The following is a 25,184-nucleotide window of genomic DNA, read 5'->3' as shown; positions in this document are numbered from 1 at the left end:
ATGAGGCTCAAAACTCTGCTGTATGCATGTACTTCTGCACGGGTTTATTTTTTTCTATTTCCTTATAATCGAGAAAGAGGTGACGAAGGGTTATAAACTCTCTCCGAAATGAATTCGGAGACTTTTCGAAATTAATTCGATGGATTCTTTTTGAAAAAAGTGTTATCGTGATAAGGATTTTGAGGTACGTTTACGTTTGATATCTATCGGCTCAGCCGTACGTCGGGCGTCAGTTCGGAGATGCCGTGTTAACTTACAGTGCTGGCTGCAACTGGCGGGAAAAGATGTTGGAAAGTGGAGGCAACGCAGCTGTGGTCGTATGATTCTGGTGTTTTTGGCTGACTGATACTAAAGAGTCTGGAACAGTTCTTCATATTTAGGCTGTACAGCTGTGGATTTGTTTGATAATCAGAAACCACAAAAAGGCGGGTTATATTAACGAGATGCTATCCGGACTTGGCATCTAATTTTTTGAAGGGGTATATATTCTGATTTTACTGATATGAGATCATGATCTCAGTGATATCGATATGGAGTATATATATACGTATATGTAAATAGGTTGATTCTACTATTGGAACAATATAATACCATGATTGTTATCTAGCCACGGTCTCGTAGTACTCCTTATCGACATCTTGTCGCGCCACTATCACAACTGCTATATATTGGGGAACTTCTTAGGTATTTGATGACATATATGTATTTAGAATGGCTACCGAAATATGTATACAATTTAAATCTTGTCGTTATTTTTGAAGAACTTGGCCGCTCTTTTGCACAGTTTCTGCATGGTTGTAACATTCCAAGAACCAGTTAAAGTTTCAAAAGTCTTATAATTTTCATGTTTTATCTTGCGGTTGTCCTTTTTACACATCTTAACATGCATGGAGAGGATTAGGTCCGCTGGCTATGTCATCATCTAAAAAAATCAATACAGTTTCAGTAATCCCTAGGATCTTTTGAGTTAATGCTACTTAAATTTCTACTTTTTTAACGGGTCCGAGTCATGTACTCAATTTGAATTTTTACTTGGTAGGGATGTGACTGACCGAATTTTATCGTCTGCTATGTAGTACTACACAAACTTATCAATTGAATATGGTGCGTTCCCGATATCGACTTCAATAAATTATATTTTCTGCTAAACTACTTCCACATACTATGGCATTCTACCTATATTCTCAGTAGATATAAATCAACTACGTCCAGTTGGCTGGTGGTTGGCGGGAGAATGTTGGAATTTGGTGGTTGCCGTGTTGCTGTGACGCGCCACACATTTTTGGCGGTTGCCATCCAAACAAAGCAAAAGTCGCCAGCCAACGGGTCCATCGCCAGTCTTCCCGAACAACCTCCTTCTATAATACTCCTCTCCCCCAACGACGGCCCCCTCTCCCCCCCTCTAGGCCTCCCCTGTCAGTTGGATAGCATTGACTTTTTATCTTAGCGATAAAGCCTATTAGCCAAAGGGAGAGCCTCTTCTACTTACCCCCGCGCTGTCTCTGTGAGACGCGACCTCCCCACTCCCCTCATCATCAACATCATCGTCAACATCATCAACATTGAGACTATTACGACTACTATATCATCACTTGCATTGTCGTCGCTACTACCACATCGACAATGTTCTACTCTGAGACACTTCTCAGCAAGACCGGGCCTTTGGCTCGAGTCTGGCTATCCGCCAATCTCGAAAGAAAGCTCACAAAGTCCAACATTTTGACTTCAAACATTCAGACCTCTGTCGATGCGATCGTTGGAGAAGACCAAGCTCCCATGGCGTTGAGGTTGAGTGGTCAGCTATTGTTGGGCGTCGTTAGAATTTATAGTCGAAAGGCGAGGTATCTGCTGGATGATTGTAGTGAGGCTCTGATGAAAATCAAAATGGTATATTTCCTTCTTAGCTATAGCTTTTTATAGCATATCGGATGCTAATGGAGAGAATAGGCTTTCAGACCTGGAAACGTCGATCTGCCGGTAAATGCTATTATTGCGAAGGATTCCCTTATCCTGAAGGACCAAGTCGTCTCTGCTCAGGATCTATTGCTGCCTGAGCCTCTTGATTTCGATCGTACCATGACCGTGGGGACTCGTGCTGGTGTCTCTCGCCGTGAAGATATCACTCTAGGTGATGCCGATGATTTCCTTGTTGGGGATTCTCAATTGGAGATTGGACGTGGAGGCACTCAAGTCGCCAACCTTAATATCCTGAATCTGGAAGACGATCTGCAACTTGAAGATGACTTGGGATTGGACATTGGTGACGACTTGGGATTGGATATTACAGATAACGACCCATTTGCCGATAATTCACTCTCACTCGAAATGGGACGAGACGCCCCCATGTCCCGTGACCTTGCCGATGAATTCTCTCGCGATGGAGACGGCGACTTCGCCATGAAGGAACTTGATTTTAATGACACAGGAGACATCTCTCGTGGTGATCTGGGCCCGGGACTAGGAGGTGATACCTTCGATATGGAAGACGACCTCCAACTCGACATCAATGATGATACCATCCTCCCCCTTGCCCCAGAGGACGAAACTGCCGTCGACGGCGCCGCTACTCCCCGCGCAGAACGCGAAGATTCCCCCCTTACTGAGGTGGGTTCTGAAGGTGAACGAGAGCTTGAACGTGTTGTTCGAAATCTCGATATCAGCGATTTCGACCCTCTCCGTCTCCCCTCAGAGATGGAGGAGGAAGTTGTACCGCAACCTTCAAAGTCTCGCAGTGCTGCCAGGAAGAAGAAGGTGCCGTTCGATGCCACCACTGAGATGAAAACTAAGCAAATCAAGGCTCAGCAGGAGGACAGAACTCGTATCCTCAAGGACCCTCTTTTCCTTCATCGTGATCCTGCCATGCTGGCTCTCATGTCCCTTCAAGCGTCCAATGGCTTTGCCAACAGCATATTCTACCCCAAGGGCGTCCACCCTGATGTCGCCAAGCTCCTCTCCCCCGAATTCGTCAAGGAGATGACCGATAGAAAGCGCAAGCGTGCTCTTGAAACTGAAGCTCCAGATACCGAAACCGGCGGTTCTCCATCCCACAAATCTCCTCGTCTTGATATTGATGAGGAAGAAGAAGCTGCTGCCAACGCCACTATCGCCCGTGATGTCACCGCTGAAGGCGAAGAAATCCAAATCCCTGGCGCCGACGAATTCGAGTATAACGCACCCGGTGGTATCGACGACTCCTTCGACACTAGCGTCGGCGGCATAGGCTTCCAACCTCACCACGAACAAACCCTCGATGATCTTCCCGAAGAAGAAGTAGAACCACAACCTGAAATCGTCAGCCAGGCTACCACCCACGCCGTCCACCTTCTCCGTGAGAAATTCACAGAGCCAGTCGGTAGAACCGGCAGGTCGAACCAGAGTCAGTCACAGACGAAGGAGGAGGTCGTGTTCAGCAATATATTCCCAAAGAGCCAGACAACCAGAGTTGATGCAACCAAGATGTTCTTTGAGATTTTGGTTTTGGCTACGAAGGACGCTATCGCTGTTAAGCAAGGCGAAGATTCTGAGATTAGAGTAAGAGGAAAGAAGGCTCTTTGGGGAGATTGGGCCGAACATGGAGCTGATGAGAAGGAAGGAGAGATGGGAGGTGTCGCGGTTGGACCTGCACCCCCTACGCAGGTTGCTGCTGCTTAATCATCTCCCCTTTCTCTTCTGATAGTTCTCTTTATTTGGTTCATATGATTTTTCCTGTCTTGTTTCTTCTTTTTTTCTCTTTGATCTCATGTCGAAGGAACAACCAATTTTTTCTTGACAGACTTCTATTTGTGAAAAAAGAAACGATTGGAATTAAACAAAAAAGTCGGATTCCTCCTAACTATTCGGTCTCGTCCTATCTTTTCGTCTCTTGTTGTTCTTTGCGGTTTTCTTCTCCTTCTTCCCGTTTGCTTGCAATTTTTTGAATGATTGGGGAGTTCCGGTGCTCTTGAGATTCCCTTTCCTTTCCCCATTCGATATCCTGTGTAAAGTTCTTTGTGCGCGTATTGTACACTTCGTCATTTATTGTTTCTTTATTATTATTATTATTTGGTTTTATACTTGTAATGGCTTGTAAACGATTAGGGTAGATTATATTAGTAGCTACAATTTCTATGGAATATGATTATTCTTCCGCTGTCCATGTTATATATACCGTTTGCAATACTATAACGTACAAGACGGTATTTAAACCTCAAACGATTGTGCATTACCTTATATTAGTCTCGTATTGCAGACGCGGTCCACACTTTGACCTTATATATAGTATATATTTGCTATTCTAGAGTAAATACTAGTATATTACCTCCCGAACCACCTCGTCCATCTACTCGTACTTCCCCTGGTCTGCACAGTACTAGCTTGGGCCTCAGCCTCTGCCGTAGGCCTACCATCTCTCTCAGCAGCTGCCCCCTCAGCGTCAGAATCAGCCTCGACCTCGACTTCCCGGGTAAAAAAATTCCCTCTGGTACTACCACCACCTTCAACGTCGACTTCACCCGTAAATCCAACATATCCTTCACTGCCGCCCAATTTACAAACTCTTAGTGTAATCTTTACTTTCTTTTCGTTTTTCAGTCCCTTTTCTTTTATAACTCTCTTTGAAATGAATGTTAGAATTTGTTTTAATGTTGCCGGTTCTAGTGGTGGAGAGGGCGTTGGATTTGAAAGCTGTCTTTTATGTTTTGAGTTTGTAGTTGTAGTTGTAGTTCTTGGTGGTGGAGCGGGTGGTGATGGTGAACCGGTGGTGTTTGTGGGTCGAGCGATACAGAATGGATATTCGGTACTCCAGTATGTTCTCTTATCTTCATCCTTTTTTGCAGGAATGATAGATGGAGTATTTATCTTTAATAGAACGACTAATTTTTTCAGATCCATGTTTGTAGGTGGGACCTCTGGTGCATTCCGCTTTAGGGGCGTCCATAACCAGTAATCGTCTAAAATGCTAGTCATATTTATTCTCCCTTTCTTCGGGTTTGAGCTCGAATCCTTGCGATACGAAGACGGTGATAGTGGTGACGATGATGGAGGGGAGTGGGGTGTAGAGAAGTATAAACTAGCCACTACGACCAACTTCGTAGAACCCCTCATTGTAGGTCTAGTCTTCTGTAACTGTAACACCTCAACCTTTGCATTTTTAACATCATTATTGCGGATTATGAGACGTATGGTATAGTCCTTTAGTAAAATATGAATTCCAGGGTATGTGGCGGAATAATACCGACGGGAGCGAAGGATTTGATCTTGAAGTAAAGTACTAAAGAATGGATGGGTTGAAGAGAGGGAGATGTGGGATGTAAAGGGGAGATAGGAGAGGATTTGGAAGTGGAGCTCGGCGGGTAAAGAGAAGATTGGGGTGGATTTTGGGGATGAAGATGACATGTTGGCGGTGGAGGACTTTGTGAATTTTCGACGGAGGATGTGTTGAATCTGTTGCATATTTTGCTGGCCAAGGGGGGCGGTGTCTGGACAGTGTGAGGCTGATGGCACTGCGCTGCGATGGCTTCGGAATCGATTTCAAAGTTAAAGGCCGATGGATTATATTATAAAAAGAAGATTCTGAGGGATGACGGGAAGTATTTTTTCTCTCTCTTCGATTTAGTTAGGGGGAATTTATGCCTTGGGAAGGAAAGTTCCAACTAGAGCACAGGGCTGCAGCAGGCTGCAAAGAAGGGATCAAGACATACTTGGGGAGATCTGAGCTGAGGCTGCAGGACGCGGGAGGAATTCGGATTTGCCCATGCTTAATATTAAATTTGACTCCGATGGCTTCTTATATTCCCCATGATGCCGACAAAAGTGCAGAGGATTTTCTTGAGAGACTCTGGCCACTTGCGTACATTGGTAACGTTTACATACTGACTCCACCTTTTTTTTCCCTTCGATATTAAAGTTGGAATTAGCAATCTTGAGGCTACTGTATTGTCTAGTCAACTTCATAATTTTTTACAAAAAAAAAAAAAAAAAGTATGCATACGACGATTACGTGGGTGGTTTGCGTGGTTTGCGTGGTGTTTCGAGTCAGCGACGAACGGTGCAGCTATAGCCATCTGCTTAGCTGTACGTGCATGCAGATGTGGAATCTATAGTACCCCGCTGGCGGGCGCTAGCCAGCTGGAAGGAGCTGTCCTATATATAAAGATCCAAAAATTTAAAACGGACAAAATTTTCTTTGTATGTATTGAGGTTTCAAGGACTTCCATGTCCGTGTTTGGTATTTTAGAGTTGTATTAATAAGTAGAAAGGAGCTTTCGATAGGTCGTTGAATTTATTGATTTTTGTACAATCGTAGTATTAATATTGTTTTTAAAATAGTTCCTATTTTCGGTTCCAATTGGAGTCTGATTATGAGACTGGAGGATGCTAAACGTTAACGCATATTATGACAGGTTAAGTTAGGGCTAAATATTTAATATCGAGAGACTTGGAACCGGTGCGCTATAGATTCTTATTTAAATATTAGATAAGTGAGTTATAGCTATATAGGCTATGACAGCATATATCAGGTATGGAAGATATATACACATATCGGTCTCACGATGAACAATATACTTTCCATCCTTACGATTACGACCACCTAAATGATAAACTTCATGTACATCTATCATCTAACTCATAAATCATAATTATAATTTTACGTACGCAGGCCTAGATCCACCTTATATTTTTTTTAATTTCAATTATAATTTTTTTTTGGGAGGGGCTGGGTACGAAAAAGGGCCTAGATATTCAATAGGAAAAAAAAAGAAAAAAGAAATACATTGGTATAGTATACTGGGTAGCTCCTTAAGCGGCTTATAGAGAATAATTAACCAGTCCACCCGTCAAGGTAAACCGCAAAACTGATATTCTTATCCTTAATCATTAAAAAGGTGATAAAAATCATCATCTCTTCCCCTTCCTCCAACCCCTTCTCTTCAATCACTATTTCCCTCACATACTCCAAAAAGACCTTAAACGTAATACCTTCCCTCTCCTTATCCGTAGAAATCGTCCTAGCGATCCTTTTACTGCCAGAATCCTGCTCATCTTGACCTGTTATCACAATATCTAGTTCAATAGAAGATGATGAAGAGGATGAAGAATTGTCGTCCAAGCCTCGCAGGTATTCCGTATAATGATTGACATTATTGAGACCATTCAAAATAGCGAGTAACCTTGCGACCATCGTTGGTTTTGGGGTATATATCGGGTTTAACTTGAGTAATACGTCGTTCATTACAAAATTATTCTCTGGGTTTAAGAAAACAGTAGTCCGTTGTCCCTCAGCTTGATCATCATTGCAGACAACATCTGCAGAGGAATCGTCGGAAGAAGAAGAAGAAGAGGCCGGAAAAGGTGATAGAATCGAGGGTTTGGGTTTTCGGCTTCGTAGTTTTGATTTATTTATTGCAAGTGGGACGGGTTCCCAAGGTGAGATTGACATCATATGAACACTTGTGATGCCGTCTCTTGATATTCCTAACACGCAAGGTCTGTGATAAAGGATTTTGTGGTATAGGATTCCTATGTGTTTCCTTGGGGCGGTATACCGGGCTTTGCTAGATTTTATAAAACCGTGGTCTTGTCCGTGATGCCAGAGGGTTTCTCTCCAGATGCGGGATGCTAAGGAACATGCTAGTAGTGTTTCCCAGGGGAGGTAGGAGAAGATTTGGAGATGAATTTCAACGGGGAGGTATTTGTCGATTGGGATTCTTGAGGGTGTCGCCAGTGCCTGTTGCCGTCCGCGCCCACCGCGGGGGGAGATGTTTAAGGCTGTGTAGAATAGTTTTCGGGCCAGTCTTGAAGTTGTGGATGATTTATATGAATTTGTAGCAACTGAGATGATTCTTGAGACGAAGTTGGGTTTTGATTTTGGAGATCCATATTCATCTAGATCGATATCTCTTGTTGCAATATGGGAGAGGTCTTCGAGACTAGATGTGGGACTGGGTTCCGGGAAGGCTAGGAAATCGGCCTCTTCGTCTTCTCTTGCCGGCGTACGCGACATTGTTTACGTTAATTGATAGGTAAGTATATGCCTACAGCGCTATTTGTTAAACTAGGAAGATACATTCATCAATGCACTTTTATATGTATATCAATATTTTTCCAGTTATTTTAGGATCTCTGCATGATCAGGAGGGGTAGGAATGCATTCGAATGTGTCTTGTGTAAATGGTTTGTTGGAATAGAGTTAACTCGACCATGCGAGTTTTTAGGACAATGCAAGGCTGACGAGGCTGCCGTATCCTTGCAATTGGCGGTTTCTAAACCCTGGAGCTCTGCTGCATGTACTGGACTCGAGCCTAGCTACATGTATGCAGTTTTATCCGGTTCGTTAGACGCACAACATGGTGACCTGCATTCTCAACTTTGTGAGATTCCCCACTTTATGCGGATATCGGATACGCCTATCACTGCAGGAAGATATTTGCCGCTGGATAGGATATATAGTATATAATTCGATGCTACTGCCCTAGAAATATACCTGATTGAACTGCTAGGATCGTTTTCCCGAGGAAAGTAAAAGCTTCGAGAAAAATAATAGAAAAAGAACAAAAAGAAAAAGAAAGAAAAAGTAGATAGAGGATGGCCTAGCTATGATGTAGGATTAAATCATAGCTGGCCAATTCGACGCAAATCATTCTCCTCCCCATTCAAAAAAAAAAAATCTGGGTCAGAACGAGACTAATTCAAACGAACAACCACTCCAGGAATTTCCTTCCTAAACTGTTCAATGCCTCCGAAAGCCTTTCCATATCTAACAAAATTATCGTATCTGATATCTACATATGCCCACTTCCAATTAACCCTCATCCCGAACTTCCTGTTCATAACCCACTCCCAAAACGCATATTCCGACCACCCAAACTCAAAGTACCTTCTCACCGCATCCCCTCCGTCCTCTCCAGGTCCCGGATCCCCAAGTTCTTGCCCAACTTTACTAATCAACTGGTATATAACATCCGAGACTTCGGTATGTTTCAGCGGTTGTCCATTACTATCATGCCCTTGAAGGTTTGGTGGGACGGGCCCATAAGAGTGAGATCTGAAATCTTCGATCGTACTTGGCATCATTGCGTCGCCAACGCCATAGATTGCGTGAAACACGACGGGGATGGTGGTCAATGAGATATCGTCGCGGTTTAAAGCGTATAATAGCTTTTCGTGGGTTAGTCTTACGGGTTCGACTAGACTGTCCATGCGTTCTCGCATTCGCATCCAGACTTCGTAGCAGTTGTTTAGGATCATCATTTGTTGAATTTCTGCAGCCGTTGAAATGTCGAAGAGGTATTCTTCCTCTTCTTTCTTTGCGGTTCCTGTTCCTGTTTCTGGGGGTATGTTTTTCTTTGGCGTGTTTTTGATTCGTTTCTTGGCTCTTTCGCAGAAGTAGTCGGCTATTTCGTCGAAGGCTTCTGCTAGGCCTCCTTGTTTCATTTCTCTGAATTTGGTTTTGTTAAAGACATCCCATTGCATTAAGTATTCTACCTCTTCATCCTTTAGTTGTCTCATCGGTAAGTAGTATTCCCTCAATCTCTCCGTGTTTTCATCAATGATACCGGGTGCACCCGAGTCAACCGCGGCGGCGATATATGGGTCATTCGAAACCTCTCTTGGCCAAAAGATCTCATAGCCTTCTCTAAGGCTGGTGGCAATCTGGTTCCTAGTGAAGAATGGTTCGTAATACCGATTGGTTAGGATGGCTGAAATGGTGAAGAAGTTATACATCCCGCCGTAAACAAGGGCTTCGAGATGGCATTCTTCTTCCGTATATCCATGGTCTTCATCACCTTCGTCGTTTTCATGTGAACCATCCTCTGTGGAGGTCGAAGCAGCAGATCGTCCGCCTCTATCCGCTCGCTCTCGCTCTCCCTGTCTGTGTTCGCATTCTGTGGGTAATGGAATAGAGGTAGACTTCTGTGTAAGACATGCTAGATGAGTAGCTGTCGATGGATGATGCGAGAGATAGAGAGAATAGTCGACGAAAAGCTTGAGTTCAAGGACTTTCTTTGCCTCGTAAATCGAGGCTTTGGCGGCACCGCCGGATATAAGTGTATTTATTGACACCCTAGAAGGTGGAGGAGGTGATATTGTAGCAAGGCCCTTTGCTACATGAACCAGATGAGTATAATACACTGCTGCATGCTCAGTAGCTCGAACCTAGAGTATCCAATACCCCCGGTGTTAGAATTAGTCTGAAACCTTCATATATAAGTTACTTTTTTTTGTATACCCAAGTATGGGAATCCTGGAAGATGAGTGCTTACGGCCATTAATGCGTCGTCAAAAGCTGGGATTGCATTCCGACCGATATACGAAACCATGGAAGTCGAAAATGTCTCCCAGAGAAGACGTAGCTGCTTGCATGTTGAAATCAGTGCTAGTGCTTGCTTGAAGCTACCACAGGATCGAATGATCCCGATCACGACCTCTGTCGGCAGATCTAAGATTAGGGTTGGGTGATGCATCTTATAGATGATTCGATTGATGAAGATGAAGATGAAGATGAGATGTCTGTTGGAATCAGACGATGGAATTCTTTGGGTCCCCTTTTTATTCCCCGAAGATAATACACCGAGTCACTACCTCCAAAGTCACCTGATCGATCCCTGACGCCGAGCGTGACGTTGATGTTAAACGTTGTTCGACGTTCTCCTCAGCCCAGCTCAGGGGGGGCCAACCAATTGTTGGATTTTACGTGTTGGTGAAGTCTGTTGAGCCAGAACGGGACATGAAGGGCTCACCATACTCCACGACGACGACGTCTATAAGCCAATAAACACTGTCCACCATATGCATCTCAGGGTTGAAAGAGGATAGAAGAATCCCAACTAGTTTGCACACGACCTTTGGCAGATTTATACCGAGGGCTTCTGGAACGGTAGGAAATGGAGGATCAGGCTATGATGGGTCTTAATTTGGGTTTAGTAGGCATATCTGTTAGCTGCTTAAGATGGGTCCTGGTTCGGCCACCTGATAGACAACCGACGGGTATACTCACTAGTAGCAGGTTTAAATATACATCAGGCTGTGATTTTAAGGTTGCTTTGTTCCAATAAAATGCCTGCTAGCGCATAAATCTCAGGGCCAACATGTTTAATGTTGCCAATTCATGTAGCCTTGTCCTGAACTGGATGCAGCGATGCAATGAGCTGAGCTCAGGCGCGCAGATTTCGTAGCGAGAATATAATCGAATCCATAGCATCGCAATGTAACGGCCGGCCGCAACTAAATTCATGAAGGATCCAGGCAGTTGACTCCATCTTGCATTAGTCCAAGTATAATATATGCCAAGTACGTATACATTATCATTTGTTATCATTTTTAAGCTACAAAATTCAAAAGTGCAAGGGGGACAAACAAAAAAACAGGAATCCGAATTCCTTTGTTTGAATTCTGTAAAACAAACACAACAGAAGCAATCGATTCGAAGAGCGCGGGCATAGCAAATGTGCAAAAGGGTGACAGACATAGGTAGATACAATAAGAAAAATACAGATGCAAGGATATCAAGAAAGACAAATGATAGATAGCTCCGGTTCCAACCCCCAAACTTTCTCCAAACTATGTTACACTTAAATCAGTAGTTAAGTATTTGTACAGATTCGAATATCGCTCCTAAATTTTGGTCCACGTCGCCTGGATGTTTCTTCTCCTCTCTTTAGTTATGTACTTAGTTGATTCCACCCCATCTGCTGTATCCATTCATGCCATTCTTCTCCGTTGGGATCCCCATCTGCGATAATGGTGTGGGGTGTGGAGCGCCTCCCTTTCCAGGCAATGGGATGACACCCTTCCCACCACTTACACTTTTAATCCCAAAATTGATGGCCACGCAGACAAGCATCAAGAAGCAGAGCGCTGTGGGGCCCCATGCATCGTGGTACCTCACTGCCCGCCGTCTTCTAATCTTCTGATGCCTCCAGACAAACATTGTCATAGAATAAAGCAGGGTGAAAATAGCAAGGACCATAAATCCTAAACTAGCGTAGCGAGTCCTGTAGTCTCCGAAGTTGAGTAGTGTAGCCGCGATAGTTGAAATGTAGATACTGTATTCCAACCACGACAGGAAGGTTCGCTCGTTCGCAAAGTATACCTTTGGCTCGATACGGACGGGGACGAAGATTCGTTTTCCAGGGGGAGCGATGAATCGTTTACGACCCGCGCCGGCTGGTGTATTGAAGCCGACGTTGGAGCCTGGTTCAACGGATGGAATGGGTTTGGGGACTAGGTAGCGACCGATGATGACTAGCTTCTTGCCGACATTTCGGGCCTTGCGCCTGAGGACTCGGTAGTTATCGTGAGGCGAATACCAATGATATGGTTCGTCGTCATCGCTTTCCAGTCCAGAATCTTCGCCATCGGAATCGTAAAGGGGATGATCTTCGGCAAAGAAATCATCCTCCTCTTCCGGTCCCTCGCCAGCTCGCTCTTCTTCGTCTTGTAGATTTCCAGCCGCCCTAGGAACGCCAGATCTGCCGTTCGGCTCTGGGATTGGCAAACGGCGGCGGAGGCTAGTTGGACTGCTTGGGCTAGTAATATCTGTATCAGAATCATCCTCGGAAGTACCGGTAGTAGATCCTTGGTGCAAACGCTTGATACCAAAACGGTGGGTGACTGGTTTCCTGATGTCAATATCCATCTGTGGAAGCCAAAAGGGAAGAATTTTGATATCTTTAGGGAACAATGTCGCGGTTCCGTGAAGGAACTTCGAGAACTTGGGAACTGCTTCCACCAAGTGGGATGCAATGACATCACGGATCCATTGTGGTGGTTCCTGCCCCGCTTGCGTCTGGAGCTTGACTTCCAGGACAGCATAGGGGAACCGTTCGATATCTTCAGCAGGAAGGTTTTTGAATGGCCAATCGATGCCGATATCCATTCTCCTCCAGTTGTCACCGGCGCGTTTCCGTCCGTGATTATCCTCGCGGATAAGAGTTAATTCTGTATCTAGAGAGATACGAACACGGGCATCACCGGGGAGCTGGAAGGCGGTACGGTGGTAGAAGGACCTCACTAACGGATGAAGGCGCTTAGCAATCATCGTATACTGGGTCTCCCGTGCCAACGCTTCTAGGTCCTCAATCTCCGCGACTGATTTCTTGCCCTCCTTTCTCATCTTCTCAAATACCTGGTCGACGCTCATCCTGCCGGCCAAAAAGTCGTTCACATTCTTCTCCTTGAGCGCAAAACGAGCCTTCACACTCTTCTCACCGGTCCAGTCTTCTCTGTGAGTCTTCCTCTCCACGAATACTGTCTGTGTATCCATGCCACCGTACCATCTCAACCTGTGCGCCTCGGCACCTTCGCTCTTCTCCAGTCTTCCGAGATATAAATCGAAGTCATCGTTATCGTAGTATATCGACGAAATTGCGGAATCTTCCGGTGCAAACTCCTTGTTTGGGTTAAATACCAACACTGGCAAATGCTTCAAAATGATGAGCTTCAGCTCAGTAATATTATCGGGGTGGACCCAGTATTTGGTAGTTTGTCGCACAAAGTTTTGTTGCGAGCCACCGGCGGCGCTGTCGCCCTTCGCTGGGTTGCCGCGCGTACGGACGAGGTCGTACAGACGAGAGAGGTTAACAATGAAAGCATCATAGTTGTCCTTGAAGAACGGTTTGGCGTTTAGACGGGCGGCAAATACGGGACGAAGAATCCAGCCAGTTTGTTTCTGTTAATCATTCAATCCAATGTCGTTAGCATTCCCAGGAGAAAGTTGCAGCTTTTTTTTTGGTGCATCGGTGACCTACATCGTGCTTTTTGACAATCTTTTGGAACCCAGTGTAATTCAACTGGACGTACTTCGCAAGATCGTGAACATCCGAAATGACATCGCTCAGATCGGCCTCCAGCATCTCAAATTCTTCATCGTTAGGTTCCGATTCTGTCTCTGTATCGGGGACCCCAGCGGCGACACTAGCTCTCCGTCTCGTATTACGTTCCAACAGCTTAATCACGGCTTCAACCTCCTGTTCGGCACCCTTGATCCGACGAACGATTTCTCCGGCCTTGACTTTCTGGAACGTGTAGACCTTGTCCAATTCTGCCTCGAGGACAGCGACAAACCCGGCTTCGTCATCTTCAGTCCATTCTTTGGCGTTTGGGGCTTTGTAACGGGAATTCGCGGGGTATAGACGATGTTTAAGCTCGGACTTCAGACCGTCGTAGTCGATGTAGTAATCGTTATACTCTAAAACCTCGTTAGTGCCTTGCTTCCTACTACCAGATTATCGATACCAGACGGAAGGAAAGGAGATAATGTACCTTTGATGAGGCCTGTTCGCAAGTGTTGACCGAACCTGTAGTCAGCAGCCAATGAAAGGACCTGGTTAGCGGCATATGCAATGAACGACGAACAGACGTTAATAACGAAAGGTGCTGCAGACTTACTTCATTTTGGATCGATCTCGATAAAAACAAACCGGGTTAAAACCGACAAACGAAGCAGCAAACCAAAAAGATTAGGAAGAAGAAAAAAAAGAACGACGAAGCAGAATACCGAATCGTAAGAGAACAGTTGAAGTCGAAGTCGAAGTCGAAGGTAACGACGTTGAAGGTGAAGTCTGTTACGGAGAGAAAGCGGAGAATGAATGAATGATATCAGTTGATCATGAAGTTGCAGTTGACTTGGGGTCCGTTCGTTAGTTTAAGGGCTGGCCGGGATTGACCGTCCTTGCTGCAGCTGGCCTTCTGTTTGGGGAGGCGCAGCGGCAGAAAAAATCAACCAAGGGCGGCCTACCTGCACGAGAAACCTCCCACGAAGGACACTAACAACGACACTAACCAAGTACCTAACTACACTGACAAGGGCAGGATAACTGGCAAGGCTGGGAAATCGAATCACTTGGATGGAAGTGGATAATTGGGACTTGTAAGTGAGACTGGCAATCCAACGTCGATTAAGTTTTTTAGGCTTTGACAGGCTGCAACTAGTAACAGGTAGCACTAGCATGTTGACGTTCTGCTATGACGATGATACATGCTATGGAAAGACACACGGTAGCCGTATGGTAGCCGCCGTTTCAATCAATTCTTCATTCGACTCTGGACTTATGGCATGCAGGAGACCCGGAAAATGCAATTTCTCCCTCGCCGTTGCCATCAAGGGATGCTCCTGGTCAATATCCCTCTTGTGCCTGGCTAAGGAACGACCGAAAAGGGCCAAACTTGCCAGGAATTCTCGGTTCTGGCAGGAATTACAGATTCGATATATCAAAAGAAGAAAGCGGATTGAAACCCCCAAGGAAAATTTTTGGTTAGGAAATTTTCAAAAAGAACAATATCCGTCGTATACGGACATCCAAAGGACGGGAAGTTTACCTGCTGAAGCAGTTTAGAAATATCTTGCTCACTGATATACGTACATAGTAAGTACTTAGTAAGGTACTAACTCGCTAGCCCCCATGCAAACTTATCCCCGTCTAGTCACTGTCACACTTCGACGCTGTTCACGCTAAAACGACCCAAAGATATCGAAAAGTCGATGCTCTTGCAGCTCCATTTTTGCCGTGTTTCGAGTTCTCACGGCTTAGCGTCATGGCGTTAGGGAATATTCAAAGCAAAAAAAAAGAAATGGCTTTTATGAGACCCCACCCCGGCCGCAACCAGATGGGCGCGGGAGCATTCTTGGTATGCATTACCGAGCTATGGGCATCAATCAGTAATATCGTCAGGCATCAAACTTTTTTTATTGAAAATTTTTGAGACTTCTAGATCCTATTTTGAAAATTTTCTGATCTGGGGAAGAGACTATTTTGGCGGAAGTCCGTGGGGTGTCTTGTTTATATCAATCACATGGGGCCGTTGGGTGGCCAGTGAGCTCCAATTGATTCCCGCTCAAATAAAATTTCCAGCCACAGTTTGTTCTTGCTTATCGAAGTGTCAATCCCCACGGAAAGTCTACGAGAACTTCCAGGGAAGTTCAGGCTTATTATGCAATCGTTACTCGCTTAAGAATCGATGCATAGGCGATAAACAATGTCTCCATCCTAAGAGTTGAACTCAGGGTCTACCATCCAATCGTCCGAGAACGTGGCTTCCAAATCGTCTGCACGGAATGCGGGCAATCCCATGGAGCGTGATGTAATAGACTGGCAACTAATGCACGTGCAAGGATTCATCGCTGGGACCTTCATACATATCTTTTTTTCGAAAGACAAACTCTTGAACGCGAAGTTCTCGGTGAGATTTTCCGAACACCGTTTAAATCAGAAAAGTTGGTTCCTCTTTTAAGTACAATTTGGACGAAATTGCTGGTGGAACGAAAATTCTGAATTGCTGAGTCTGAATGGTCAGAGATTTTGGGGACCGCATGCGGTATCTCTCGCTTCCAACTGTTCGTTCAGTTCCACGAACGGCCGGGCCAACTAACCCTCAGTTTGTGTAACGGTGCCATGGCCATATGGACATTCAGGGCTGTCGCGCCCACGGCATGGCTGAATCCACATCCTCGTTGACGTTATCCTTGTGCGAAAATTTTCGAACCCATCCTCAGTTTCTTCCAGTGGCACCATAACCCCCATATCTATCCAAACGGTATTAAATCCCGAGCCGATATCCCGAGAGTGGGCGTCAAGGACCAAGGTGTATTTTATCGGCCGGCCTGGACTTCTAACCATACAAGGATAGGTTACGGAACAGAAATATGGGCATCCTCAAACGTGCAAACGGGCGCAAAATAGTGCTATATGCCTGGAATGTGGCCCTGGGCTAAAAAACCTTAAACTTACTCTAATTCGCCCAAGCGTTCATTCTGTTTATTTCATTATCCAATTACGATGCCGGCAATTCTAACTGGAATGTGTTTCAATCCACATGCTTCCGTGTTCAATTGGATTTCAGATCCCAATATACTTTTTTTTCGCAGTGCAGTCTGGCATGACCAGAATAAGGAAGAGGTCACACGACACTTCTTATTATTGGAGCGGGATTTTGGGGTTATGCAAATGCAATGCTGGGGACGATGATATGTTTAACCGGAATGTTGTGCTGCAGGAAATGGCCCGTTGAGTAACCATTAAGGTTCATATACACTGATTCGTAGGCTATTGGACACATGCTTAACATTGTAAAGTTAGTATCGTCCTGCCTGGGATGTGCATATGCAACCCGCACTAATTTCGTCAGACAAGCATTATCTGCTGTCCCAATTTAGATAGGTTCGTATCGTTGCAATTGATGACAAAAAATAGTCTTGTACTACGGATATCCAGATATTCCAAAATATTAGCCACTTGATCATGTTTTAGTCGCGGATAGAAAAAAGCTTGTTCTGATTCCAAGTATTCCCCTATATTAAACTTGGGGTCTTAAAAAGGAATACCCATGTCCGTTAGTAATCAATATTGCGGTAGGTCTTCAGCTAAGCACGAGCTCATTATCTTGACTTTGCGAGAGTTACACAAAATGTGTGACTACTTCATTTGAGCCCAATATATCAACAGTATGACTTAGGATTCGCAATATTCACATGGTATACCTTGTAATGAAAAGGAGAAAAGGGCGCAAACTATAGCATATTATACACAATGGGTCTCTTAGCCAACCAATAGTCATGAGATCGATTCGTCGGTTCGACGGGGTGTAACTTCAGCCACGTGCGTGTCGATATAGATCCATTCCAAAGATGTTATATCTCGCAGCTTTACTTTTGATATCCGGATACTCGTCCGCATTTTACATCAGGGTCCAGATAAATAGCTCCAAGGAACAAATCGGACCATATTTCTGTAAGTTTCCCATCTCTTTCGTACCATACTTTTGTCCAGTCTCACTAGTTACAGAATAATTACTAACATGAAGGGTCTAAAACAGTATGCAGAAACCTCATCAACCCTCCTTCCCAGAGTAACGAACTCACAGTATGGGCCATAGACCCTCTTGAGACCACCTGCGTGACAGAAGGTGGAAGTCCCGAGTTCCTCATAAATAAACCGAGGGCGGATGGGTTCGACTTCTATGATGAACTCAAACGGGACGGGAAGATACCTTATAACCCAAAGACGTTCTACATTAGTGCGAACGAACCTTGGGGCACGAATTACAATGTACCAATTATGGTGATTGAGAAAGATTTTAGGGCACCATTGGCTCTGGCGACGCATGTATTCCCACCGAAGTTTCCAGCAAAGTATGTTCTCCCTAGTGTCTTGATGTGGATTTTTCTCACTCTTTTCTAATATTCAAAAATTTAAATATAGTTTTCAAGCATTGAAAAATGGTAAAGTACGAAAGGATATCACCGAGGAAAGCCTTCCAGAGAGTGGGGATGTTTTTGAATTTATCGGCCATCCAGATTTCCCCGAGCATGAAAATGGCCTCCGGAGTAACTCTACCTCTATGAATATATTATCGTCACAGAATAGCTAACGAATATTTATCATAGTTGACCTTCGAAAATCAAAATTCGCACACAATGTAAAACGGATCCCCATCACCCGCGACGACAAAAGATGGCCAGCAGATGCAGTCGCTGACCGACCACCCATTGTCCTCACCCTTTCGAACGAAGAGCAGTTTCGCGCGGTAGTAGAAGGGAAAGAAGCCGATTACTTATTAGCAGAGAAGCTAGCAGCCTATGAGAACACAAAAATCAATGCCAAAAAGGTTATCGGCGGGTTCTTTGGCGGTATTACGAAGCAAATAGCATCGGGGGCTGCCAATATTAAAGATAAAGTCGGGGCAGGATTGGCGAAGATTAGACATTTTCGTCATGAAGAAAGCAAAGAGGACAATCCGGAACCTGATCCCGGAGAAAAGGGCGGGAAATGGAAGGATTTCAATTTGGATTATGATATGGACCCAGAATGGTTGGGGCCTCCTCCAGGGACCGAGCCCAACCCTCCAGTGATTGCAGAGCTAGAGCCAGAGCCGGAAGAGAAAATTCCGGTTGATGTCCCAAGCGATGTCCCAGTTGATGTCCTGCCTGAGAACAAAGAGTACAGCGGCTAATGCTAATACATATAGCTAGAGTTAGAATACCACTTATTTGTTTTCGGAATTTCTGATAAAATCAATCTGCTTTTGGTAAATTTACGTAAAGTATCGGCCTTAATCAAACCGCACAAGTCCATGTAGCTTCTGTAGCATATCGTGTCTATGCAAACCCATAGATATAGTTTAAATACTACTGGATCGCAGAAGCCCGCCAAATCAACTTATAGCTACTACAATTGTATTCAGCTGGGGATTTGTGCTCAACTATACTGGCTTTGCAATCTGAAGTTGATGTTACACAGTTGCGTGGCGCCATATAAGACAGTGCGTGATTTTACTGGTCTGCCGGCGCCAGTTGCGCAAATATTTAAATGCTCGTTAACTTTCTGAGTTGCGCGGTTTCGAGTCCAAAAATGCAATTCGTTTATGGCCATCATTATCGGAACATGTGAACAGCTTGATATAGCCACGGTCACGATAATTATAGGACTTGTGGACCCTTTTCGGGAAGACTTCGACTTCCTACATCCGTTTCATCATTACTTAAATCGCAAGGCGTCAGCGAAATCCGATACTAGATAGATAGCCTTCCGACAACTACTCGGCTAGGGACTTTGTCGACTCTTGCGCTTGCTTGAATGCTATATTGGTAGAGGTATCGGGTAGCAACGAGACAGCCTTGTATAGGTAAGTAACTATATATAGCTATAAAGACTTGGTACTATATTCTAATATTATGGTCAATGGACCTATCAAATTGCCTGCGCAAACCAGTTGATCAAATCTATAGCCTAGCGGCCGAGCCTCGACCAGGACGATGATTACATTGAAAGACCTGCCCGTCGAAATCCACATACAAATACTATTCTACCTCGACTGGCGGAGCAAGTATTACTGCTCCCTCGCCTCGAAAACATGGCGAGATGTCCTCCTTGTCTATGGTCAGGACTCTCGCCTCGCTGACTGTAGCCATTACGAAGACACAATCAGGGTTCTGGGTCAACAAGGTAATCCTCTGCCCCCTAGGCGTCCAGGATATCACACCCTTTTCCAAGGAAATCTAGTCTGCTACATGAAGCTAGGTTCTGAAGGAAACATCAAAGCTGTAGCATTTGGGCCCCGGCTCAGAGCTTTAAGCAAACCCATCAAATTGAGTTCACCAACGATGCAATACCCGATTATCACAAGTCTAAATCATTGTTTTCTTCTCAATGATCCAATATTCAAAAAACCTACAAATCTTCCTGATGATGGGACAGGAGATCCGCGCCGTATGTCACTTGAAATGTCTGTGGGAAACAATAATACGAGGTGTTATGTAGAAAACAAAGTATGGTTATTCTCCGAAGAAGCTCGTATTAATAGTATCACGATCAAGGAGTTTCTGAATTTAGTGGTGGAAAATTTACGAGAACACGCTTCTGAGGAATGGTTGACGAATAGAAAATGGGTTATGGTGAGAACTAGGAGATCGAACCCATTCCTGATAACTATTTACGCAGAACTTTTCGAAGCGCCACCGGAACCCATAAAAAAGAAAGGGAAGTTTAGACATCTCCTAACATTTTGGCAAAGATCTCGGTCTGGATTTTAATGTTGTTGACAGTGTGGCTTCACGAGGATGGGGCCAAAAAATAACAGAATGCATAGGTACACTAGATGTTATATACTTTAGTTTAGACAGCAGTCAGATTGATACGATGAAAGTAATGTCAACTAAGGCTTTTGAGTATCTGAGCTCATCAATCCTACCTCCCCGACTCCGCGTGTGAATTTCCCCCAAAACACTGCAAGTTCACCACTCGTCATTACATGGCGAACTCTTATCTTCATTAACTTCCATTTCGTCGCTTCAGACTGTCGCAACAGCATAGCAACTAGTCGGCCGTACATTTGCCTTATTGTAGTCTCCGAGCTCCCAGTATTCTTTCCAAACCGTTCAATCGCGCTCTCCCAATTATCCGGGGTTTCAGCACCATAAACAAACCCATCGAATGTCCCAACGCCCTCAGGCGGGTTTTCGGCGAATTTAAAAACAGGGTGGTTTAGAAGATAATCCTTTCGGGGATCAAGAGTGCAAATGTATTCGCCCATTAACCCAAATCTTGAAAACTCGGCGCCGATTATTTCGTGTATTGAAACAGAGACTAATTCTTCGTTGTAGATGAAAAGTTGGGCTTCATACGAATTTAGGAGGGTATGGATGCCCGGATATGTCTCATCCGAGTAGTCATTGCGGGGGAATGCATGACCATACGTTTGTATGAGATCTCGCCAGAGTGTGCATGTACGGGCACACATAACGTGGGATTCCCATCCCAGATAGTTAAAGATTTGAAGTTGGAGTTCGGGTGGTAATACCTTCGTGATATCGACAGGAGGCTGGGAATCCATCTTCTATGTTGCGTGCTGCATGCGCGACAACGATGTTCGGACTCGGGCGGTTTGACTCACACAACTACTCCGCAGATTGAATCCTGCTAGCTGTGCTATATAGGCTGTGCTACACAAATCGATATTATTTTGTCTAGCGCTAGCTATAGCTAGAGCGCTGCCAGCTCCGACTTGAACATTCAGCGTATAGATATCCTCGGCTTCCAGGGAAAATAGTCGTCAGTCTCAAATCCAATACATATTAGACCCGGTGGAAGGTTTCGTTTTGCTTGTAAACGGCATCTACAGACTTAAGCTTTCCCTTCGAATTGTCAATCCTTCTGTGGTTTGGTGGCTGTTCAAAAATAACACGTCTACAACGCACTTTGATTTATATCAATTTGCCTCTGAGATACATTCTTAGAATCTTTAGACCATGTCAGAAAAGAAAGCCCCATGCCTCCTACTCCCTGTAGAGCTTCAGACTCAGATTTTTTCATATCTCCCATTTCTCGACCAAATCCACTGCATGTCTATTGCCCCTATCTGGTATGCGATCCTTCAGCAAGAGAGCTTCAAGGATATTCGATATTACAACCACATATACCCCACGATTCACCGACTCACTTTCGAAGAAGACCTCGAAATCGACCTCCATGTAGTCGGGGGGCATATTGGAACGGCATCAATCTGGAAACGCCCTGCACCCTACAAGAACAAGCCACAATATCTACTCGCGAACATCGATTTAAAATCCGAACAGCCATCGGTTTTGAGCGAACGAATTTTCAGAGATGATTTCAGCGGATTTTCTAAAGACAAGATTGGGCAAATTCATGTCTCTCTTATCGAAGTAATCCTTGTGGCGTTTACTTCGAACGATCCAAATGCTCGTTTTAGCGGGCCTTGGAAACGGCGGTGGTTACTTTCAGAGCAAATAAATCCTCGCTTCGAAGGGATGACTATTTTGGATCTTCTACAGTTCACGATGGATGTAGTAGCTGCAAGTCATAATTTGGCAATGGAAAATTTGGTCACAGTTAAGTTTGTACTCTCGGGCTGGAAGAGACGAAGATTGGATGTCGTAATTAGCATCTAAACTGTAACCTTCCCTGGGTGGTTTCTGAGAGAGTCGATTCGCTGATCGTCACTGTTGAGATTATTGCCTACGCAGTCTCTTTTCTCAAAAGCAGAATACGAGGCCCAATAAGTCATGTTAGTATTCTCGAAACCAAACTCGTCGGCAAGGCAAATATGAAGTTGGCTCCTCTTTGGTGTTATGAAGCGTTAAACTCAAGGCAGATTTGGCACCCATGTATTTAGACATAGCCCCATAAGCCGTTTAGCGATCTCCCCTCGTAGCGGAAGAAATATCACATTCGCTCACTTTATGCTTAGATCTCCCTTTTATATTAATTTAGGCTGGTTTGGAACCTACCATGCTCGAGTAAGCGCTTGGCGAGGTTGGGGGGCTTAAGGTTATTGGGTAAGAAACTAGCCTTGGGGGAACTCCGAAGATTTTAAGCCATATGATAGATAAACAAAATTCGCACCGTAGTGTAGCATATTATGTATCGGTACGTATTGTGAGAAGTCCTCCGTTTTAGCAAATGTCTATGATTATTATACTATTCCGTTGCACGCTGACTAAGCGAAGGACGTTTTAGTAATTAGTCTCCAAGCTAGAAACGGAAAATTCTATTGAAGAAGTGAGCTGTTAGCCCACGAAGCACTTCTCAATTAAACAATAACATGCATGATAGCGGGGGAATCCCATGCTAAACGACTTAGATTGGGTCTAGAACTAGCTCTGCGGTCTGAATGGCTGGAAAACTGTGGAACTCGGAGAATTGATTTTAATCCTAAATTTTGTAACGGATTTATTGAAGGATTCAAGATGACGACCACCGTTCCACGCCAACATTACAGCCCAATGAGGTTTCCTCTCATCACCATATATCCCATGGAAGAAACTCCAAGGGATACATCGAGAATACGTCATGTTCATCGTCGGAGCGAAGCTTTGGACATATCATTGCATTGCGGCGCAGCTTGCCTCGCTGCACATCCACACCCCGGCAAAAGTCCCGCAGCATTGGCTAACCTGCATAATCGGTGCATGAAATGAGCCGTCCATAGAGCCTCGAAGGCAAATGAGCTCGGTTATGTAACACATCCCAAAACTACACACATTTACAAACCAGTGAAGTCATTTCTAGGTCATTGGCACCGTTGACAAGCTTTCCAAGCACGTATCTAAGACTTCATGCACTTCGGCACTTAATGTTTTGACGTTTAAAGGTGTCAATCGCTATAATTTTGTGCAAATTCGGTTAGTCGGCTCGTTTCGCGAAATTTATTGGGTATTTCGAACTACGGGCCACTCTTCAACGTGCCGTTCGATACTCGACGATCACCGACGTATACCGTGTGTATGAACAGGAACGAGTATCGCAAAGTAGTATAAAATACCCACTTCTTCCCATCAGCTTCCAACAGTCCCTTGTTCAAGAAATTTCTTGGCGCATTCAACTTTATACTCCAACAAGATCATTTGATCCCGTTTTTGCGGCTGAACTGCATATACGAAACTCTTTTTTTGTGCCACCCAGCCACACTTCGCGCTCGACAGGCCTCGAACGCGAACACCATTCGATTGACTGACAGTCGATAAGAAATCCTTCAGCAAAAAAAAAAAACTCCGCCAACCAAAAGAAAGGAAAACAGCCGCCGAAAATTGTGCCATAGATCTTAAATCCATTTTGGTTGTTTGAAAATAGGTAAGGTACCTGACTATCTGAAAGCGGGGGGGTATCGAAATTATTGTATATATTTGCAGCATTGACCCCGCTGGTATGCAAATATTCACCAAATTATCTCATTTTCTCAACTGTGTAGCGAATTCAAAGTATTGCATAGCTATACTTAGTTATACTGTGAAACTCTATCTTTAAACCTTCATCCCACTTCATCTTTCAGTTTTACCTCATACCCATATCAAATTCACTAACTTCGCCAAAATGTTCGGTAAACTTAAGAACTTCGCCAACATCGCCGAACAGAAACTCAATAGCATCCAACCCCAGGGTGGTTCTAGTATGGCTGGATCTTCGAGCCACGGAGGCGCGCAGGCAATCCCGGCGATGGAAGCTGTTGCTGCCCAAGTCGCAATCTTCCCACAATTCGTTGCCCAGAAAACCGAAGCGCTCGTTTTGAAGGAAAAGGTGTTCTCATTGAGTGGGGACTCGTACGATATTACCACCGTTGAGAAAGTGCCCGTTTTCAAGGTAACTCTATAAAGGACCTCGCAGACAGCATATTTCGTCGCTCGGAGCCCGTGCTGATAGGATCGATTATGGATAGGTCCAAGGGAAGAAACTATCGTTTAGCGGTCGTAAAATCTTCGCCGACCAACAAGGAAACGAACTGTTCCACCTCCGAAAGGAACATCTATCAATCCATACTACTTACTACGGAGAAGATGCTTCCGGAAAGGTCTTATTCGAAGTCAAGAGCAAGTTCAGCAGTACGTTGCGTCGCTAAACTCATTTCGCTTGATATGCGGTGTTTGTTGCATATGTTGTGGCTCGAAGTTAACGTTATTAACGCTGGTGTAACATTATAGTCGGGACCTCCAAAGCGTACGTCAACTTCACCGACGTAAATGGCACTGCCCATTCCCTTTTGATGAAGGGTAACTGGTTCGACACCAAATCCGATATTGTAGATGAAAAAACCGGCGCAGTCGTTGCTTCTGTCAACCGAAAACTTCTCAATTTCGGTGAACTCATTGGTGGCCAACAGACATACGTCCTAACAGTCGCTCCTGGTGTTGATATGGCACTTATGTGTGCGGCCTGCATATGCTTTGACGAAAAGAACAACGAGAAATAAGTCTA

The 25,184-nt window shown here is 44.6% G+C and overlaps 10 protein-coding genes across 10 annotated transcripts; 5 read left to right on the top strand and 5 right to left on the bottom strand.

The window, feature by feature from the left end:
* Positions 1 to 1,623: 1,623 nt before the first annotated feature.
* Positions 1,624 to 3,651, top strand: AOL_s00080g370 (uncharacterized protein; the record flags this gene model as incomplete). Its single annotated transcript, XM_011124745.1, has 2 exons — positions 1,624 to 1,887; positions 1,948 to 3,651. The coding sequence occupies 2 exons, from the start codon at positions 1,624 to 1,626 to the stop codon at positions 3,649 to 3,651; spliced, it is 1,968 nt and encodes a 655-aa protein (XP_011123047.1).
* A 642-nt stretch (positions 3,652 to 4,293) lies between these two features.
* Positions 4,294 to 5,373, bottom strand: AOL_s00080g369 (uncharacterized protein; the record flags this gene model as incomplete). Its single annotated transcript, XM_011124744.1, has 1 exon — positions 4,294 to 5,373. The coding sequence occupies one exon, from the start codon at positions 5,371 to 5,373 to the stop codon at positions 4,294 to 4,296; it is 1,080 nt and encodes a 359-aa protein (XP_011123046.1).
* A 1,426-nt stretch (positions 5,374 to 6,799) lies between these two features.
* On the bottom strand, positions 6,800 to 7,981 carry AOL_s00080g368 (uncharacterized protein; the record flags this gene model as incomplete). The annotated part of the gene is made up of 1 exon (XM_011124743.1): positions 6,800 to 7,981. The coding sequence occupies one exon, from the start codon at positions 7,979 to 7,981 to the stop codon at positions 6,800 to 6,802; it is 1,182 nt and encodes a 393-aa protein (XP_011123045.1).
* A 680-nt stretch (positions 7,982 to 8,661) lies between these two features.
* On the bottom strand, positions 8,662 to 10,442 carry AOL_s00080g367 (uncharacterized protein; the record flags this gene model as incomplete). The annotated part of the gene is made up of 2 exons (XM_011124742.1): positions 8,662 to 10,134; positions 10,242 to 10,442. The coding sequence occupies 2 exons, from the start codon at positions 10,440 to 10,442 to the stop codon at positions 8,662 to 8,664; spliced, it is 1,674 nt and encodes a 557-aa protein (XP_011123044.1).
* Positions 10,443 to 11,647: 1,205 nt separating this feature from the next.
* AOL_s00080g366 (uncharacterized protein) lies at positions 11,648 to 14,372 on the bottom strand (the record flags this gene model as incomplete). The annotated part of the gene is made up of 4 exons (XM_011124741.1): positions 11,648 to 13,648; positions 13,728 to 14,167; positions 14,242 to 14,276; positions 14,368 to 14,372. 4 exons carry the CDS (start codon positions 14,370 to 14,372, stop codon positions 11,648 to 11,650), a joined length of 2,481 nt encoding a protein of 826 aa, XP_011123043.1.
* A 3,230-nt stretch (positions 14,373 to 17,602) lies between these two features.
* AOL_s00080g365 (uncharacterized protein) lies at positions 17,603 to 18,927 on the top strand (the record flags this gene model as incomplete). Its single annotated transcript, XM_011124740.1, has 4 exons — positions 17,603 to 17,705; positions 17,791 to 18,106; positions 18,177 to 18,301; positions 18,362 to 18,927. The coding sequence occupies 4 exons, from the start codon at positions 17,603 to 17,605 to the stop codon at positions 18,925 to 18,927; spliced, it is 1,110 nt and encodes a 369-aa protein (XP_011123042.1).
* Positions 18,928 to 19,729: 802 nt separating this feature from the next.
* On the top strand, positions 19,730 to 20,506 carry AOL_s00080g364 (uncharacterized protein; the record flags this gene model as incomplete). The annotated part of the gene is made up of 1 exon (XM_011124739.1): positions 19,730 to 20,506. The coding sequence occupies one exon, from the start codon at positions 19,730 to 19,732 to the stop codon at positions 20,504 to 20,506; it is 777 nt and encodes a 258-aa protein (XP_011123041.1).
* Positions 20,507 to 20,628: 122 nt separating this feature from the next.
* On the bottom strand, positions 20,629 to 21,306 carry AOL_s00080g363 (uncharacterized protein; the record flags this gene model as incomplete). The annotated part of the gene is made up of 1 exon (XM_011124738.1): positions 20,629 to 21,306. One exon carries the CDS (start codon positions 21,304 to 21,306, stop codon positions 20,629 to 20,631), a length of 678 nt encoding a protein of 225 aa, XP_011123040.1.
* Positions 21,307 to 21,721: 415 nt separating this feature from the next.
* On the top strand, positions 21,722 to 22,384 carry AOL_s00080g362 (uncharacterized protein; the record flags this gene model as incomplete). The annotated part of the gene is made up of 1 exon (XM_011124737.1): positions 21,722 to 22,384. The coding sequence occupies one exon, from the start codon at positions 21,722 to 21,724 to the stop codon at positions 22,382 to 22,384; it is 663 nt and encodes a 220-aa protein (XP_011123039.1).
* A 1,921-nt stretch (positions 22,385 to 24,305) lies between these two features.
* On the top strand, positions 24,306 to 25,179 carry AOL_s00080g361 (uncharacterized protein; the record flags this gene model as incomplete). Its single annotated transcript, XM_011124736.1, has 3 exons — positions 24,306 to 24,572; positions 24,649 to 24,811; positions 24,911 to 25,179. 3 exons carry the CDS (start codon positions 24,306 to 24,308, stop codon positions 25,177 to 25,179), a joined length of 699 nt encoding a protein of 232 aa, XP_011123038.1.
* Between the last annotated feature and the right edge of the window lie 5 nt (positions 25,180 to 25,184).

Source organism: Orbilia oligospora (genome assembly GCF_000225545.1).
Source record: "Orbilia oligospora ATCC 24927 unplaced genomic scaffold scaffold00080, whole genome shotgun sequence".
NCBI lineage: Eukaryota > Fungi > Ascomycota > Orbiliomycetes > Orbiliales > Orbiliaceae > Orbilia > Orbilia oligospora.
The sequence above is the reverse complement of the archived record's forward strand: the minus strand, read 5'-3'. Positions and strand labels throughout refer to the sequence as shown.